Source organism: Bactrocera dorsalis, chromosome 3, assembly GCF_023373825.1.
Source record: "Bactrocera dorsalis isolate Fly_Bdor chromosome 3, ASM2337382v1, whole genome shotgun sequence".
NCBI lineage: Eukaryota > Metazoa > Arthropoda > Insecta > Diptera > Tephritidae > Bactrocera > Bactrocera dorsalis.
Genome location: NC_064305.1, coordinates 12301693 through 12321002, shown reverse-complemented (window position 1 = coordinate 12321002; position 19310 = coordinate 12301693). Strand labels below are relative to the sequence as shown.

The window sequence follows — 19310 nt, the reverse complement described above, 5'->3', positions numbered from 1 at the left end:
ACATAGAGCGAAGCGATGTCGCTTGAGAAGGTCAAACGGCTTCAGTTCTTATACAATATTATTGTATGCTTTCAATTTAAGATCTCAACCTACAATACGCCAAGTTGTTCCAAACGTTATCCAACGGGGCCCGATCGACTCTCCACTCTCTTCTTGTACACTTTCAGCAACGACTGCTATATTTTCTTTACTGACCACTGGACGCGGTCTATTCGCTTGAATTATATCCAATAATGAAAGTTAGGTCTCGAGATGAGTGTTTCGAATAGTATGCTCAGTAGGCCGAGTATTCGTTTTTTGAAGCAAACCAGTCAAATGGCAAACGGGAGGGGCCAAGTCTGATGACTACTGCGGGTGGGATTGCAGCTCCCAGTCAAATACTTTTATATCTTGAACAGATTCTGGTCAAGTAAGTCATTGGCTCTACCCAGCCTGTTATGACATATGGTATATTGTACTGCCAAAACTTGAAGAGAAATACTTGGTACGTATGGAAAGCATTCAAAAGAGCAGCTAATGTATGCATTAGTGGAGCTCTTGGAACCACGAAAGGCCAGGCTTTAAACGTTATTTTATTTACTGCCTTCAGACTTGTGCCTTAGGCAGATGATATCGAACTTAAATTCAGGGAATCATCTTATTATTCTTCTTCTTTCTTCGCGCAGATACCATTTACAAGGTTATAGCCAAGTTTACAACAGCTAGTCAGTCGTGCCGGTGACTTGTGGAATTCTGTCTTAATTCTCAATTGCCTGCTCAATCGGAATAGTTAGTATTGAATATAAATTCGGTTCTTAACATTGCCTTTCTTTCCAGAAATGGTTGGGAAAAAGGTGAGGTAGACAGGACAAATATATAAGCATCTATAGGGATGGGTACAACTAGTGGGAGGTGGGTTATTTCCAGCAAAATTAGAAACCAGAGTCGCCTTCCGTCTACGAAGCCACAGTAGTATCTTCGAAGCGAAGATCACAACAGTTCAAGGAAGCTTTCTTGCTCTATCAATGAGTGTGCTCACAACAGAAAATAAATTTATAAACGATATGTACTTGTAGACATATAGCCAGCGGCTTTGAAATCACTGAAGCCTCTTAGGGTTTTATTAAAGATTGTGAAATAATGCTTTGAGCTCTTAGCACATCTAGCTATTAGATCTCTGATCTATTGACGATAAACTTGCAAAGAGTGCCAGGGCATAGTGATATTCCTGCAAACTGTGAAGCAGATAAACTAGCCATAGCAGGTCCCACCCTAAAACTGGACTCCGAAAAAGAGGGAATTTCATATGCCTCTGGCTACTTGTAGACGTTTGAGTGACAAATTTGTTATAAATATAGCTAAGTCTCGGTGGAGTCAATACCTAACTTGCAGGCAAACGTGGCATGAATGGAATATAGGCCGTACATGTCGACTGTTAACATTCGAAAGATATGGCATAAGAACTCTCATAAGAATGCTAACAAGCTCACTGTCTAAATGAGAGGCATGCCCGCACACTGGAAACTTCATACAGTGATTAGAAGAAGAGGAGACTATAGAACATCTTCTATGCGTATGCAAAGCTTTAGGAACATAACAGCAACTATTCTTCGATGGATTCTTGACAATGTTTCGGTGGTTGCACAGAGAAAAATTTTAGAATTGAAGAAGTTTTAGTGGTTCAGAGAGGACGTAATAGAGTGAGTGTTTCGGTGGTTGAAGAGGAAAAGCTTTTTGTATTGAAGAATTGCTTCAGAAACACGGATTGAGCTGATTTTACTGTCGGTGGTTTCACTGTGAACCTCTTGAAGGCCTGTTTGATGACACATATGCTCCGCCTACCTACCTACATACGTATAAATATGTATGATAAAACAAGTGAAACTAAAAAAGTAGCGACTTACTTCTGCGCGAGCGCTTTCGTTTACTCGTGTCAACCTCTTTTCTGCCTGCAATTTTCATGCATCTCGCTCTTACATAATAAACCTGCTAAATTATCCTACTTGAAATAGTTTCAAACCCCCAACAATATTTCAAAGCTCGGTAATTACGAAATTCTTGACACAAAAGTGTACTTCAAATTACAATACAACAAAGCAGACACACACGCACGCACTTGTATTAGTTGACATGTTGCAACATTTGTTTTCATTTATTTATTCATTTGTTCATTCATTCATTCATTCAGTCATCCGCCCCATTGTTAGCTGTTTGTTTACATTAATTCGGGGTTTGTATTGTTGGCCGCTTCAAGGGGCATCACGCGGGCTCGGGCTCCGGCTCATCACGAAAATCTGTTGGTACATTTGCGAAATAAAAACGAGAAAAATACTAAAACTCGGAGATAATGATAAATGACACTGAGACATTTGTTGCGCATTTCTTGCTGGAATTTTGGTTTTTTTTTTCTTCCACTGTCACGAGGCAGCGAGTGTTTGTTGTAAATTTTCTTTATGCATTAAAATTCCTATTCTACTTTTAATTCGGTGAACAAAGGCCGGTGACGTTATTGTGTGTTCATTTCATATTTTTCCCTCAAATTAAGGGCGCATAAAAGTGCGTGTGGCATGAATTAATTTGGTGAGTGGATCAAAATTGTTGTAGTTTGGTATTTTTGAGAATTACATAAAATGCTTTTTCTGAGGCAAATATAAATAGCCTTGTATTATGTAATAATTGCCCAGTTTAGGTATAGTGAAGGTTTTGAAACTTGAATACTGAAGCGCTTGAAATTCTCTTTTATACTGGTTTTTACATTTTGTCGATTCCAAGACATTCTCAAGAATTGGGACTATCTCAAACCACAAGCTGGCGAATTTTGAAAAGGATTTGGGCAATGAGCCTCACTTTCGTCTAAGTGATGCGGTAAATAAAGAAAACTCTAGTATCGACAGTTTTTCAGTGAAAAAAGTCCACAAGTTATTCATGAGCAACCATTACATGAACCCAAATTGACAGTTTGGTGTGGTTTTTGGTCTGATGGACTCATCGGCCGTGATTCTTTTGAAATGAATCTGGTTATGGGATGAGAAAATGCCTTCCGTGTTGTTGTCACAGCAACGGTGTCCCGTCTCCAGCATGACGCTGATTAAATTGTTCGCGATTATTGAACCAATCAGGACCTTTTCGGCGGTGTTTTTTCGCTGCCATCGGTTGTTTCCTTTAGCTCCCATAGCTTTTTCCTTTCGTATGCTTTTCGTATTTGAGGCATTACCGCTAATATTGAATCACCTGACAATGTTCGGTAGGCTTATGTACTTTGGCCACAACCTTACGCCGGTTTCTTTCTAAGCACGTCTGACCGGATATAAGCTCCGTATAGTAGGACGCTGTTTGTCGCCAACATTAAGAACTTTCTCTTTCCTTGGCTGGGGTCCTCTATATTGGCCATTAGTCTGCAAAGTTGGGAGGAGTTGGTTTCGCAGCCTTTCCTGCGTGTCGGTTTTGTACCCAGAATGTTTGTCTGGAGTCCAATCTTACGCGTGGGTAGTTTACTGTTTTTTGTGTGGTAAAAATATCCGTAGTGGTATGCGCTTATTTTTTAGCAGTAGTAACTCTGTTTTTACGAGCTGGAGATTGTGTGAGCCATGCTTGTGTACACATCATGACCTCTTTAACCTTTCATCGCACTTCTTCTGTGTCTCGTGCTGTAATTTTTCTGCAATGTTCGCCGCGTAGCCTTCTTGTTCTTGTTTTAGTATAGCGTCGTAGCTGATGTTCCACAACTTTGAGCCTAGAATGGATCCTTCCGCTGCTTCTGACGTGACCACTATCTGTCATGATCCCTCTCAAGTTTGGTACAGCAGTTTTCTGTTATTAAGGTAGCTCCGCACCACAGCTCTGAGGTAGTGGGGGATTTTATATATTAAGGGCGTCGATCATATTCATCCATCTAGCGCTGTTGAAGGAGTTTTGGCGCTGTGCGCCTTCTATACTTTGAATGATGTACTTTATAGCTCCTAGGCCATATCTGCCAGGTCTAAAGCCATATTGTCCAGGGTAAAGTCTTCCAGCTTCGTGGATGCCGCTTCGAGTCTGGGTTTAAGTAAATATTCCAGCTTCGAGGCAGACGTTGTACATATTCAACAGCGATCCTCTGCACCGATTATTTTCAGGATTTCTGCTGGCATCCTGTCCTGGCCGGTGATTTGTTGGGCTTGAGCTTGTCAGCGGCTAGTTGCAGCTCTTCGAGGGTAAACTTGGAGATTTGCAGAAGTCTTGAAGTCTGTTCTTGAACACTAACCCTTATTAGTGTATAAGGAAAAGTGCTTAAAAACTCAAAACTTAAAACTCATCCAAAATCTTTAGTATCTGACAAAACTAAATATTTTACAACATCCATGAATATGCACTAAACGTTAACCGTTATAAAAACTTGCACCACCACACCTGTAAAAGTGCTGCCAACGAACGGATGCGGATGCGGATATGAATATGCGGATGCGATGCGCCCACAAGCAGGATATCTTTATTTACTCAACACATAAGCAATTGAGTGCGGCGGCATGTAATGCGAGTGGCCACGTGGCTTGTGAGGCGGGAGCACTTAGTTAACTACACTCATAAAAAAACAGTTATGCCCTAGTGGATGAGTAGATACAGCGTGATAGAGCTTGTACCAGGTTAGTGCGCTTCAACGTGAGTGTGACCATAAAAGTAATGAGCGCCATAAAAAACAGAAGGCGACACAAACAGTAAGGACAAGCGAATAAGTGAGCTATAGTAAACGTAAAAAAATTAGGATAACATGGCGGAATGGCATGGAAGAGGATATATAAACCAATTATGCCACGACTGCGGAACAATGTTTGTAAGCTTGCGTGTACGTTAATTTGGGCGCATAAAAGTCATATGATTATATCTGTGAATATGTAGCGAAAACTTCTTCCCAGCGAGCACTCTTTTGCAGAAAAAAAGAGAGAGTTCGAACTGCGAGAATACGAAGAGGTTAGCAAGCTGGCTAAAGTGGTAATGCTCGAAAATTCTACGAAAATATGTGCCGACTAACAGAAGGTTTCACGACCGGAGGAAGGTTTCTTGTAGAAACCGAAGAGATGAGGCGACAAACAGAAGGTTTCAAGACCGGAGCATACTGTGGAAACCCCAGAGGGGATTAAGCGACTGATGTTCAGAGCATACTGAAATTATGAAGGACAGACCTCTCCAGTCTGCTATATGGTAGTGAAAGCATAACACCGGGGGATGGAAACCCGATTCTCCAATAGGCGACGATGGAACAGACGTTCCATTGCTCAACCATGAAGAAGTTCCAATAGCAATTCCCCGTCTGAAGAACAACAAAGCGGCGAGGGCCGATGGATTGCCGGCCAGGCTATTTAAATACGGCGGCGAAGAACTGATAAGGACCACGCATTAGCTTCTTTGTAGATCACGGTCGGACGAAAGCACTCGACGATTCGAATTTAAGTGTGCTCTGCCAAATCCCTAAAAAAGGGAGACCCCATATTCTGCGCCAACTAACCTGGGATAAGCTTTCTTAATATCGAATATGAGGTCTTATCGAGCGTATTGTGTGAAAGATTAAAGCCTACTGTTAACAAACTGATTGAACCTTATCAGTGTGGCTTCAGGAATGGAAAATCACCATGCCCCAAATCTTGGAAGAGTCCCGTGAAAATAGGATCGACACACACCACCTTTTCATCAATTTTAAAGCTGCTTTTTATAGCACGATAAGGAGCTGTCTTTGTGCCGCGATGTCTGAATCCCTGCAAAACTAACAGAACAATACCGGGAAGGACCTCTCCGAGCCGTTCGATACCAAACGAGTTTTCAGACAGCGATAAGGTATCGTGCAAAGCAAATGGGTCTGGTAGCGAAAGAGGATATGTAATTATGAATATCATATGCCCAAACGCATGTTCTATCCCAGCGCCATCACGATTGCATGAGCATGGTCTGGCTGTTTGGGTGAAGGCGCGTGGAAGATGCCACTAATGGGCGGTCGATAAACCATGCGACATCGGTGACAAGTGGTGAAAATGCGATAAATAGTCACAAGCAGCTTTTTAGTAAGAACAAAGAACTAATGAATAATTACTACTGATCAGCTGCTGCTAGCAGAAGAGTTATTTAGTGGCGGCATGCTTGGGTAGCAACTTTGGGTGGCAACTTAAGGGGCGGTTTTGAACGACATCGCTCTACGAACGTTATTTGAAGGTTACTTTAACTGCTCAAAGGCGATTAGTGGTTTACTAATGTCGTTTGAAGTCGATTTCGGTACGCTTGTTGTTGTTTTTTTTTGTTATCGAAAAAACAAATACTCAGCTCATTACACAAACGCATGGAGTTTGAGTTGATAAACGGCTAAAGTGCTGTTAGTAGTGCAGATCCAAATGGAAATAGTAGCAGAAAAGGCAAGTGACTAGGTGAATGGCAGAGAGTATGTCAGCGAGTGGGGGAAGCCAGCGCTTTTATGCACACATGCAATTGCTTAGTTTCATTAGCGCACACTTAGTATATTTTTAGGCGTTAACTCATTGTGGCGCGCTCATATGTGGCACATTACATATATACAGTTATGTGGTTGTTGTTATTGTTGTGTATATGAAATATATTTCTATAGTTGTTGTTATTGTTGTGTATATGAAATATATTTCTATAGTTGTTGTTATTGTTGTCTGCACTGTTATATTAAACATACGGTAATTGCTTTTAATTGCGCTGTTTGCTATTGTTGTAGTCGCCATGCTGGATTTGTTTATTTCGCAGTTATTTTGTTTTGCTTTTGTATTTTTCGTTTTTTTCTTACTTTCTTCTCATTGCTGACACTTTTATGGCTGGCCCCTGTCGCGCACATGCATATATACATACATATGTTTGTATATATTGGTGCATATGTGTAAATATGCGTATTTCGCTGCCGTGGCCGTTGTTTAGTAAGATTATTATTAAAATTTTCGCCCGCGTTCGCTAGTACAAGCCGATTTACATACGGGCGTTGTACATTTCGGCATGTAGCAATGTAAATTACACATACATACACACACATAAGCGCGCTTATTATATTTAATATTCGTGTCGGCACATTGCTCCTGATGATCTCAGCTTGTGGTGCCGGTTGGGGGGTGCGACAATGTGAAGTTTCGCAAATTGCTTGTCATTAGTGTGAGGTTAGGTTCGGACAAGCTTAAATGGAAGTGAAATATTAAAAAAAAATTATGCTTTCTAAATACGAGTACGCTACATATACTTTTTATAAATAAGCATATACTCATACCTGTATATTAAGTATATAAAATTCAATAAAATTAGAAAAAGCAAACTTACTGTTATTTATATGATTTTTTTCTTTACCAAATTCAAGAATAGAAAAAAATATATATATTTTTCTTATATATAATTTTATTATTTTTTATTTTTTATATTATTTTTTTTTTACATATAATTTTATTTTTTTTTTATTTTTTATATTATATTATGCATAATATTTTATATATTGGATAGTCGAAAAAGTTTTTTCTTATTTTGTCAATAGTTATCGCTGCAGTCGTATATCTACAGTGCTGCCAATCACATTGTGTCACACCATATAGTGTTGGAAAGATGAGTTTTTAAGCTTCATTTAACCAAAAAAAGAGTGAAAATAATGAAGAAATTCGCTATATTTTGAAGTGTTGAAGTTTGTTTGGAAATACGAAAACACTTTTTCGACTACCCATATGTATATAAATACAATAAAAACATAAATTTTTACATAAATACCAAATACTAAAATATATCTTCTATATATGTATATAATACCTATAACTTTTTTATGGCTGTAAGTGCTTAAATTTGTTCCGGAAATATCACAATACTTCAGCAAGTAACCTTAGAACGTGGGCTTAATGAATTAATTGTATAGCATGTATAGTATGTATAAAACTCGCATATATACTCGCAAATATACCGCCACCCACTACTACCACAAAGCACAAAGGTCATTGCCTCGCTCTTTATGATTAATGGATACTGTCAATACTGTAATTATGAACGAACAAATGAGCCTTTGCATACATTATGGCGCTAAAGCGTTTTTATGTATGTGCCTCTATTTTTTATGGCTTAAAGTGTATAAATCAAACTCAAACACATACATACATATATATATATATATATATATATTTGTATATCGCTCTTAACAGACAGATATTAATTATTATACTTTTTTCTATCGGAAGATAAACATACTAAATACATTAATTGATGTTTCATAGGCAATTGATGAGAATTTATTACATATTATGTAGGTAACCCGTTCTACAATAATATGCAGAGCAAGTGGAAATTACATTTCCTCAATTATTGGAATACATAGTAAAGTGCTTATTAATGAAGGAATTCGTTTAATACATAAAATAAAAGTGTATAAATGGATTTTTTGAAGGCTTCCAAAAGACAATGTAAGGAATGTAAGGGGGTATTCTACTCTAGAGATCAAATTTTGGGCATTTTTTTGGTTATAAAAAAAAAACCAAAAATATTTTTACTATCCATTTTTTATGGTGTTTTTATTGATATCTCAAGAATACAGAAAAAAAATTTTACAAAAAAATATTAAAAATTAAAATAATTAGAGGGGGGGAGAGACAGGTGTAAAAAAAAATCTCGCATCCTAGTGACATTGATCCTGACTCTCCTGGCGGTCTGAAAAAAAATGAAAAGAAATTCTTAATCAGTAAGGATGCTGTTATAGTCCCTACCTTTTTTGAAAAATGGCGACTGCCTGAAAATAAAAAACATTTTTTACGTTTTTTTTTGAAATTCCTGAACTTTTTTAAAATATTAAAAACAAAGGATTAAGAATTATATAAAGATGAAGGATTATATAAAGAAGGTTCACACAAAATTTCAAGCAAATCGGTTGTATAGAACTTGAGATAATGCCGGTACCGTGTGGAAAAAAGTAATTTCGAGAAAAATGCTTTTAAAAAAGTTAGCCTACCTACTTACCGGGCTAGGTACTGCGTCACTAAAGTAACTGTAGCTCTTAAAATAATTTCAATTTTTAAAAATCCTTTGTAGGATATGTTCTTAAGGGTCTAAACTTTAAATATATGAAAAAAAAATCGAATTTTCCAAAATTCTAGAGTAGAATACCTGCTTAAGTATTATGGATAATTAATAAAAAATAATAAAATAAAGTTATATAAAACACTAACAAAATATAAAAAATTATATACAAATTAAAAATAAAATAAAATTTAAAAAAAATTTAAACTTAATCAAAAAAAAATTATAAATAAAAATATAAATAAATTATACAGAAATAAAATTATAATGAAATAATATAAAAATATGCTATAAAACAAAAATAAATGATAAAAAAAATAAAAACACAAAAATAATAATAAATAGTAAAAAAAGACATTAAAAAAAATATGAAAAAGATTAAAAAATTATTGAAGATTTTAAGTATTAAAAACAATAAAAAAATATATTAAAAATATTATAAAAAAAATTTTAAAAACGAAAAAAAATATAAAAGAAATAACAGAAGTCCAAAATTTCTGCTTAAAAATATTGAAAACGCATTTTTGATATTATGTTGTCATGTCAAAATTAATTTTTTGTATTATTGATGGTCTGATCCTTTATTTAAATATATAATTCAGTATTCAGAAATAAAAAAATATAGTAATAATAATAAAATTCAACTTCTACTCCAGATATCCAAGAAATTATTCCTTAAGTATAAATAAAGTTTTATATATTGTTTTAATTTATTCTTTAACTTTTGCAATTTACTTTTATTTATTAATAATTTTTATTATACAAATAAAATGTATTACAATACTAACAAAATTATTTTCATATCTTTGCAGGTTCTTGTTGAAAAATTATTACGTTCATGTCCAGACATAAAAAATATTTATCTATTAATAAGACCAAAACGAGGACAAGAAGTCTCAGCGCGTTTAAATGAGCTGCTGAATGCACCGGTAAGTGAAGTACATTTGCAACTAAAATAAAACTTAAACTATATATTCAAAAATTTGTATTTGAAATTGGAAAATTAAAATAAAACTACACGAAAAGCTTAGCGCTTGTTATAGAAAAATAATAAAAGAAAAAATTAAAATTAATACTTACCAATTAAAAATTAAAAAAAAAAATAAAAATAAAAAAAAAAATACAAAAATTAAATTAAAAAAAAATATATAAATTAAAAAAATTACATTAAAATAATTAAAAATTAAAAAATTAATTAGAAATTAAAAGAATTTGAAAACTAAAAGTATTTAAAATTAAAAAAATTTAAATTACAAAAAAATATCAATTAAAAAAAAATAAAAAAATAGAAATTAAAATTAAAAAAAACTTTGAAATTTAAAAAAATTACATTAAAATAATTTAAAATTAAAAAATTAATTAGAAATTAAAAAAATTTTAAAATTCAAAAAAATATTTAAAATTAAAAAAAATTAAAATTACAAAAATATAGAAATTAAAAAAATTAGAAATTAAAAATAAAAAAAAAATTAGAAAATACAAATAAAAAAAATAAGTAAGAAAAATATATAAATAAAAAAACATAAAAATTGAAAAACTTTAGTTTTCATCCCTTGCTAGCTTGTTGCATAAAATTAATTTTTTAAAATAGCTCGAGTAGAAGACAGCTTTTAGTGTAGAGAATTCAATTTTTTATTCAATTCGATTATAAGTTTTATTTTATAATTTTTTATCAATTTTTGCAAACTTACTGAGTTTTTTCAGTATTTTATTAGTAGCTGTCTCAACTAATTGTCGCAAATTTTAGATTCAAACAAATATTGACCTTAAATTATGCAATATATTGCTTAATATTGTAATAAATTATGTTACTCATACGCCCTGTTGATGCCAAGAGGAATTTTATGACTGAATCTTCTAAAATTAAAGTACATATATGAAAATTTTTATTAATACTAAAGACATATAACAAAATTTTGTTGCTATTTTTTAAAGTATATTAATCTCCGAAGCTGTTTTGATGCATAATAGATACATATGTTCGAGTCTCAATCACCGCGGCAGTTTAGCAAGGCATCATATTCAGTGCCAAAAATATTGAAATATAAGTATCAGCTTAGTATCTGCAGAAAAAACAATGTCGCAATATTGCTCTAGTTACTTGCGTCCTTGTGGAATCTTCGAGATATTCCAATATTTTTTTAATATGTACTATCTTGCAAGACTTCGTACGAATATCAAATATTACTCATACGCACTGGTGGCTTTCACTGTGTGTATACTTTTTTGAAGGAAACAAAGTTTACAACTTTTAGTTCCTGCTTAATAATGTAGCATAGTATTTGTATCACGTCTAAATATTAATTTTGTTGCTACGAAAATTTCCTACTGACCGCACTTCTATAAGAATATGTGTAGAAACAGCTTTGATATGTAGTAAAGGTACGTGAGTAAGAGTAAAAGTACCTGAGTCTCACACTTTTACAGGCCGGTGTTAACGGAAAATTGTTGTTAGTATAATTAGTATTTTCTTTGAAACAATAGAACAACTGACCTTCCTTGTTACTTACAACATTAAGTTCTGTATTCACTTGTAGCAGCAACAACTAGCAATTTGTCATACAATTCTATCATTTAGCTATAATTATGATTACTAATGAATTTATATGTTGTAAACACATGCCAAATTAATGGTTTTTATATTTTTCCATTATTCATGCAGCTTTTTGAAACATTGCGAAGAGAGAAACCAAAGGAATTGAGTAAAGTTATTCCTATATCTGGTGATATAACATCCGAGGAATTGGGCATCTGTGAAAATGATCAGGTAAGCATACAAATAACTATACTGCAAGGTTTATTAACATTTTTTTTTTCATGGAAAAATAAAAAAAATAATATCCGTTTTCGTTTCCAGGCGCTACTTTGTCGCACAGTATCCATTGTATTCCATTCAGCTGCCACCGTGAAATTCGATGAAAAGCTCAAATTATCTGTCACAATCAACATGCTTGGGACAAAGCGTTTGGTTGAGTTGTGCCATCGCATGATGTCCTTAGATGTGAGTATATATAAAATATCTAAAATTTGCTAGGAATAATTTAAAAATATATATAATTTTTCATGTGATTTGCTATATATTTAACAGGCACTAATACACGTCTCCACTGCCTATTGCAATTGCGATAGATCCGAGGTATCAGAAGTTATATATGCACCACCCTATAATCCCGACGATATTATTTCTTTGATCAATTGGCTTCCTGAGGATATGCTCGATCAGGTAAATAAGCACAGGATACCAAAAACATGTATTCAATTTACTTTTAAAATATATAAATTAAAGAAAAAAATGGAGATCTTTTTTCAACATTCACGACTGTTTTGAGTTTCTCTTTCCTTTATAATATTATATTACATCTTCTCTTCACCTCTTTTGTTCCGAAAACTATCTAATTTCAACCTAATTTCCAGCTGACCCCATCGTTGATTGGCAAACGCCCCAATACGTATACATTTACGAAAGCCTTAGCGGAGCATATGCTACTCAAAGAAGCTGGCAATCTGCCTGTGGCCATTGTTCGGCCTTCTATAGGTGAGTACCGTCAATTTACCGTATGACTGGAGGAAATATATATAAAATTTAACCATAAATATACGCTCTTTATAGTGATTGCCAGTTTGAATGAACCGTTCGCCGGTTGGGTGGATAATTTTAATGGTCCAACTGGTTTGGTAGCCGCCGTCGGTAAAGGTCTATTCCGCACAATAATGTGTGAAAAGAATTATGTTGCCGATATGGTACCTGTCGATATTGTGATTAATTTAATGATTGCCGCAGCATGGCGCACAGCGACGCGAAAAACTGATAATTTAGCGATATATAATTGTTGTACTGGACAACGACATCCCATACAATGGGGTGAATTTGTTAGTTATGCCATGAAACATGTACGAAAGCATCCACTGGGTGAGTTATATTTTAACTATATATTGTATATATGAATGTGTATCTAAAAATAGCTTAAAGGTAAAAACGGTTGTATAGTCAGAGACATGAAAAAATTAAAATTTTAAATATTTTTTTTTGCTTGAAAATTATTTTATTTTATAAAAGTTAAAACATGTTCATCTATTGGTGCTTCTTGTGCTTGCTTTGACCTGTGACCTTGCGTCGAATACTCGTCAGGAGTAGATTGAAGAAGTTGCATGATAGGGAGTCGGATTGCCTTGAACCTCGTTAGGTATCGAATGGCTCAGAGAGGTCCTTCCCTATCCTGATGAAGTTTTTGGTATTGCTCAACGTCAATTTACACAGCCTTATTAGTTTTGTGGGGTTCAAGAAACATAGTTTCGAGAACAACGTATTTGAAGTTATACACTCGCGTTTCACAGCGCCCGAGAAGCTTTTGCTTTTTGCACTTGTTTACAATCAACTTGCGACTGAAATGTTCGACGCTGTTTCCTGCAAACTTTTGTTTAGAAAAATATTTGTACTACCTACCTCAAACCTTTAACTAAAAGCCGTCATATACCTAGTAGCTCATGTCTATACCAATATAACAGTTTAGCAAATTACTTAAACGTTCAAAGTTACCACAAACACGATTTCATTTTAGTAAATTTCATGAATAATAAATATGCACAATTTCTTCTCTACCATACAGAGGGCTGCCTGTGGTATCCGACGGGTGTGTTACGCATGAATCGTCCATTGAATGCAGCACATGGCTTCCTTGTACACTACTTACCGGCCTATATATTGGATATTGTAGCGCGACTGATGGGCAAGAAGCCATTGTAAGTATTTATGTATATAAATGTATATAATTATAGGGATTAAGTAAATGACAGCTATTAAATGGCATTACTACTTACCAAAATTCAACTAACTTTTTTCTTTTTATTACTTTTATTTTCTTTTCCTCGCATACGTTAGCATGGTAAATATACAAAATAAAATCGCCAAAGCTGTTGGTTGCTTGGAATACTTTGCTACACACCAGTGGCGATTCAGAGACGACAACGTGCACGCACTACTCAATGCGCTGAGTCAGAAGGATCGCGAAACGTTTGTGTTCGATGTGCGCACCATTAACTGGGAGAACTATGTTGAGCGTTATGTATTGGGCTTTAGGGAATTCTTATTTAAACAACGTCCAGAATCGCTGCCTGCGTGTCGAAAGCGTTTGATGCGGTAAGTGTGTGTGAAATATTTGAAAATTTGCGTCAAATATTGAAGTTTTGTTTCAAATATTGAAATTTTGTTTCAAATATTGAAATTTTGTTTCAAATATTAATAATTGTTTTGAAATATTCAATGCTGTCATTGTGTCTGCTTCTTGTTCACTAACATTTGTTTATCGTTCACAATAGATTGTACTATCTGCATCAGCTGACCAAAGTGGTGGCGGTGATGTGCACTTGGCGCTTCCTAATGGCGCACTCGAAACGTCTGAATGCCTTGTGGACGGCATTCTTGCAGAACGTCTTCAAACTTATACGATTAATACCATTTTTGTAATATTCAAAACGGACGGTGCAGTGCAGTTGAATTATATATATATATATATAAATAAATAAACAAATATGTAGCAGCAAAAGCAGTAGTGGGGAGAAGAAATAACAAAACGCTCTTATGCTGTTATAATTGCATAAATATTTAAATTAATTGTGTATGAAATGTTTACTTGATACAATATATACGTATATATATATATTTGTATTTATATGCATATATTATTATAAATATATTTTTTGTTATTGTTTTTTTTTTTTCATTTTTGTCTATATTTTACGGCAGTTAAGTTTAAATTAATTTAATTATTTTCATTTATAATTTTTGTATTGTAATAAAGTTGTAAACGAACGAAGGAGAAAAAAGTAATAAATTAATTAAAACAACAAAAAAAATATTAAGTCGAAGGGTTAGTAGTAGGAAAGCAAAAATAATTAATAAAGCAAAATTATAATACAAAGTAATGCGTAGACATATTAGTGTGTGAGATTAAAAATTAAAAAAAATTATAAAATAAATAAAAAAAAATATAAATAAATAAATATGAAAAATAAATAATTGAACGATAAAAAATATTTGCAATTACGCTAAAGCATATACTTTAAAATGTGTTACCAAATAAAGCAGCGCATTAAGTAAATAAATAAATAAAATAATAAATAAAGTGCAAATGCAAAATATACAAAAAATTATGAAAACAAAAACAAAAACAAACATTTTGTATGAACCTTAAGCCAAGCAATGCAGCACAAGTGTATGTATTTTGCCTTTTTAACCTTCATTTCATTTCGCAATTTTTAAGCTTTTACGAAATGCATGCAAATTAAAATTAAAAGAAAAATTAGCAGAAAATTGTATTTATAGTAAATTATAATTTTTTTTTGCAAAAAAAAACAAAATATTTTTTTTTATAGTTTGCTGCTTAAATATAATAATATTTTTTTTTTTTTCAATTGATTTGCCAGGCAAAGCAACAAAAGCAATTTCATTGGCATATAAATAGGTAAAGTTACAAACAAACTATTATATATACGATTATATACAAATATACGCATATATTAGCATATATGAAATATTGAAATATTTCCAATAAAGACACTAGCAAGTGAAATGGTTTAGTTTAAACAAATAAAAGCTAAATTTAATTTACCAAAATAGAAAAAAAAAATAAAAAATAAATATTAAAAAACGCAATTGAGAGTAAAAAAGTTATTTAAATAAAAGTGCATGGAAGAGCAACTAAATAAAAGCATTATAAGTCTAATAGCAATCGTAGTTTTACAATTAATTAATTAATTATATTGAGCATTTGGTTAGCGAGTAATTAAAATAAAGCAGAAAATTAAACAAAATTTAATAAAAAATTAATTGAAAGAAAATTGCATAAAAATTAATTTAAAAAATTAATAAAAATTATTTAAAAAAATAATAAAAATTAATTTAAAAAATTAATAAAAATTAATTGAAAAACAATTGCATAAAAAAGAATTGAAAATGTAATTAAAGCAGACACGTAAAATTTTGAAGCGCATAGTTAATATAAATTATAAAGCAAAAGCAAAAAAAAGCATAATAATATACAAATTTAAATGCAGTCATTTTAAGAGGCATTAAATTTACATAGAGCATACAACAACACTACAGTCAACGGCAGTTTACAAGTATAAGTAGACACAGGTGTACGAAAGAATGACATAAGTAAGCAAAGTATGAAAATACAAAACAAAACAAATTGCTTGTTATAAATTACTTTACATTACAAAAACAAAAGCAAAGCAAAAAACAATTTATTAAATAAATAAATAATGAATGAAGATACAAAAAAAAAATGTAATAGCGAACTAAATTTATGCATTAAAATTATGAAAATAAAATTAATAAGTATGAAATAAAATAAAAAGTGAAAAACAAATATATTTTGGATTAATTTTTTTATACGGTGAACAGTAAAAGGAAACGTCGGAGATCCTACAAACTGTTGGACAGTCCGTCTGTCTGTATCACAATTTTTCAGATATCGTGCATACGTCTGCTACTCTCTAAGAAGCTGCTAATTTTTCGGAATCGCCGATATCGGACAACTATAGCATATAGCTGTCATACAAACTAAACGATCGGAGTTAAGTGCTTGTATGGAAAACTTTTTACTTGATAAGATATTTTCATGAAATTTGGAAAAAAAAAATCCCGTTAGGATGGTAGGGACAGTCTTTAGACCCAGAAAACGTGCTGGTTCGACGGTGTCGGATCAAAAGGAGAAGGATGTCAGATGAATAGGGTTAGTAGGGCATACAAAGAGGTGGCTAGTGTCACGCGGAGACTCATTGCACGCTGGATATATGTCAGATATGTCAGGGTCTATTCTGGATGAGTAAGAGTTTAACCTGCTACAGTATCCAGAAAGAAGTTGCGCAACTCGAGCTCTTCGTTTGCAATGGGTATTGGTTTGACTCCTGATACGCCATTCACGGAGAGGGAGTCGGTGAATGTGTTAATGGCTTCACTGTGAATGGCGGTCAGTGCTTGCCGGAAATAAGTTGCGTCCGAAGTCTGGTCGGCGTATTGCTTGACGTCGTCAATAGAAATAGCTTGGAGAAGAGTTCAATTTGCTCCTTAACTGTACATGGGGCTCACTATGAAGGTGTTCGATGGCTGACATCAAGAGGCATCCTGGTGTAGTCTGGAGCGCAGGGTTCTGACAAGTTTGAAGCTTCCTCGTCTACGTTTCATTTCATTCAGACGACCATATTGGCCGGCCGATTGCATTGTATGTTGTAAATAACGATTCTTTGTCCACCTCTTCAGTCCTGGAGGAAGCGTAGATTTTTTTTATGTCCTCAAGTAGAGTTGTGTGACTGACTGTGCCAAAGACTTTTGGCAAGTCCAACGCTACGAGAATCGTTCTGTCACAGGGTGGTTTCCATCACCCACGAACTATCTGGACGTTTATGACGCTAAGTACTGTGATGGTACTGTACACTTTTCGGAAGCCATACTGGTGGTTTACTAAGCTCAGGTGGTGAGTGAGAGCCGGAAGTAACAAGGAATCAAGTGTCTGCACTACTGGGAAGGGGAGAGTTATCGGACGAGAGGACTGCCTTTTGTTGGGGGTTTCGGTAGGGGACCACTCTTCCGACTTTCCACACATCGGATATTTGAAGAGTGATCAACAACAGGTTGAGGATCTTGGGGAGGTCACTTACTCCCGTCGAGCATACATGCTTTAGCTTAAGCATGTTGATTCCATCAATGGATTTGGATTTGGCTGTGTTGATGACATACTGAACTTAATCGTCAGTGAAAGTAAGTGGTGCGCAGTCTTTTGGCATATTGTTGAGCCATCGGGTAACACATCGTTTGGTTTTGTCTACAGAAGGGTGTAGGGTAAATTGACGCTATTTTGCTGGCGCACTTCTTCGTATCCCAAGAGGCATGGCCATTGAATTGAATTTCAACTCGGTTATCATGTTTCTTCGGATTAGACAAAGCCTTGACAGTAGAGCAAAGCTTACCCACTTTCGTGGTCGCGAGGAGCTTTACTCAGTCTAGTTCAGAAACGTTACGTTTAGTCTTTCCTTTTTTTAAGTCTGTTTTTTGGACACTTATCTGTGCAGTCTTCGAGCTCTTTTACGTTACCTAGCTCACGAAGCTGGATTGCGAATTCGCCAAAAACCAGTGAGTAAGGGGTTTGTGTCGTTGCATCCTGGTCTTCTGAAAGTGTTTTTGGCATCTGTATTGGCAACTTCAAAACCTAACCTAACCTGTCAAGGAATTTGCGGGCCATTGTATTTGTTGTCAGTGTACACCACTATATGATCTCAGCGTTAAATTATAACTACAATAAAACAAGTAAGGAAGGGCAAAGTTAGGGTGTTACCGAACATTTTATACTCTCGCATGACAAAGTGATAATCGAGATTTCATTATCCGTCATTTACATATCTTTTTATTTTGCTGTAAAATTAATTAGAATTAAATTCTGAGAGATTTACCGATATTTTCGGTGAAAAATTAGGTTAGGTTAGGTTAGGTTAGGCACTGAGTTCTTCGTGTTCGATATAAGGGACCTTGAAAAGTTATATATATGTATGTGTAAAGTTTTATTCCGCTATCATCATTTGTTCCTAATGTGTATATTATAAAGAGAAGGCATCAGATGGAATTCAAAATAGCGTTATATTGGAAGAAGGCGTGGTTGTGAACCGATTTCACCCATATTTCGAACATATCATCAGGGTATTAAGAAAACATTGTATACCGAATTTCATTGAAATCGGTGGAGTAGTTCCTGAGATATGGTTTTTGATTCATAAGTGGGCGAGGCCACGCCCATTTTCAATTTTTAAAAAAAGTTTGGATGCAACTTCCTTCTGCCATTTCTTCCGTAAAATTTTGTGTTTCTGACGTTTTTGGTTTGTCGGTTAACGCACTTTTAGTGATTTTCAACATAACCTTTGTATGGGAGGTGGGCGTGGTTATTATCCGATTTCTTCCATTTTTGAACTGTATATGGAGGTGCCTGAAGGAAACGATTTTGTAGAGTTTGGTTGACATAGCTATAGTAGTTTCCGAGATATGTACAAAAAAATTTTTAGGGGGCGGGGCCACGCCCACTTTTCCAAAAAAATTACGTCCAAATATGCCCCTCCCTAATGTGATCCTTTGTGCCAAATTTCATTTTAATATCTTTATTTATGGCTTAGTTATGACACTTTATAGGTTTTCGGTTTCCGCCATTTTGTGGGCGTGGCAGTGGGCCGATTTTGCCCATCTTCGAACTTAACCTTCTTATGGAGCCAAGAAATACGTGTTCCAAGTTTCATCATGATATCTCAATTTTTACTCAAGTTACAGCTTG

At 34.1% G+C, this 19310-nt stretch overlaps 1 protein-coding gene across 10 annotated transcripts in view; it reads left to right on the top strand.

Moving 5' to 3' along the window:
* The window catches only part of LOC105226693 (putative fatty acyl-CoA reductase CG5065), a 90790-nt gene extending 74426 nt beyond the window's left edge, over positions 1 to 16364 (top strand). For all 10 annotated transcript variants that reach the window (XM_049451549.1, XM_049451551.1, XM_049451554.1 and 7 more), the window contains 9 exons: positions 9807 to 9923; positions 11657 to 11761; positions 11852 to 11995; positions 12083 to 12217; positions 12409 to 12529; positions 12605 to 12904; positions 13602 to 13734; positions 13874 to 14131; positions 14311 to 16364. In XM_049451549.1, coding sequence (XP_049307506.1) covers positions 9807 to 9923; positions 11657 to 11761; positions 11852 to 11995; positions 12083 to 12217; positions 12409 to 12529; positions 12605 to 12904; positions 13602 to 13734; positions 13874 to 14131; positions 14311 to 14458 — 1461 coding nt within the window. In that variant the 3' untranslated portion in view covers positions 14459 to 16364. The remainder of the gene's footprint in view (positions 1 to 9806; positions 9924 to 11656; positions 11762 to 11851; positions 11996 to 12082; positions 12218 to 12408; positions 12530 to 12604; positions 12905 to 13601; positions 13735 to 13873; positions 14132 to 14310) is intronic.
* Positions 16365 to 19310: the final 2946 nt, after the last annotated feature.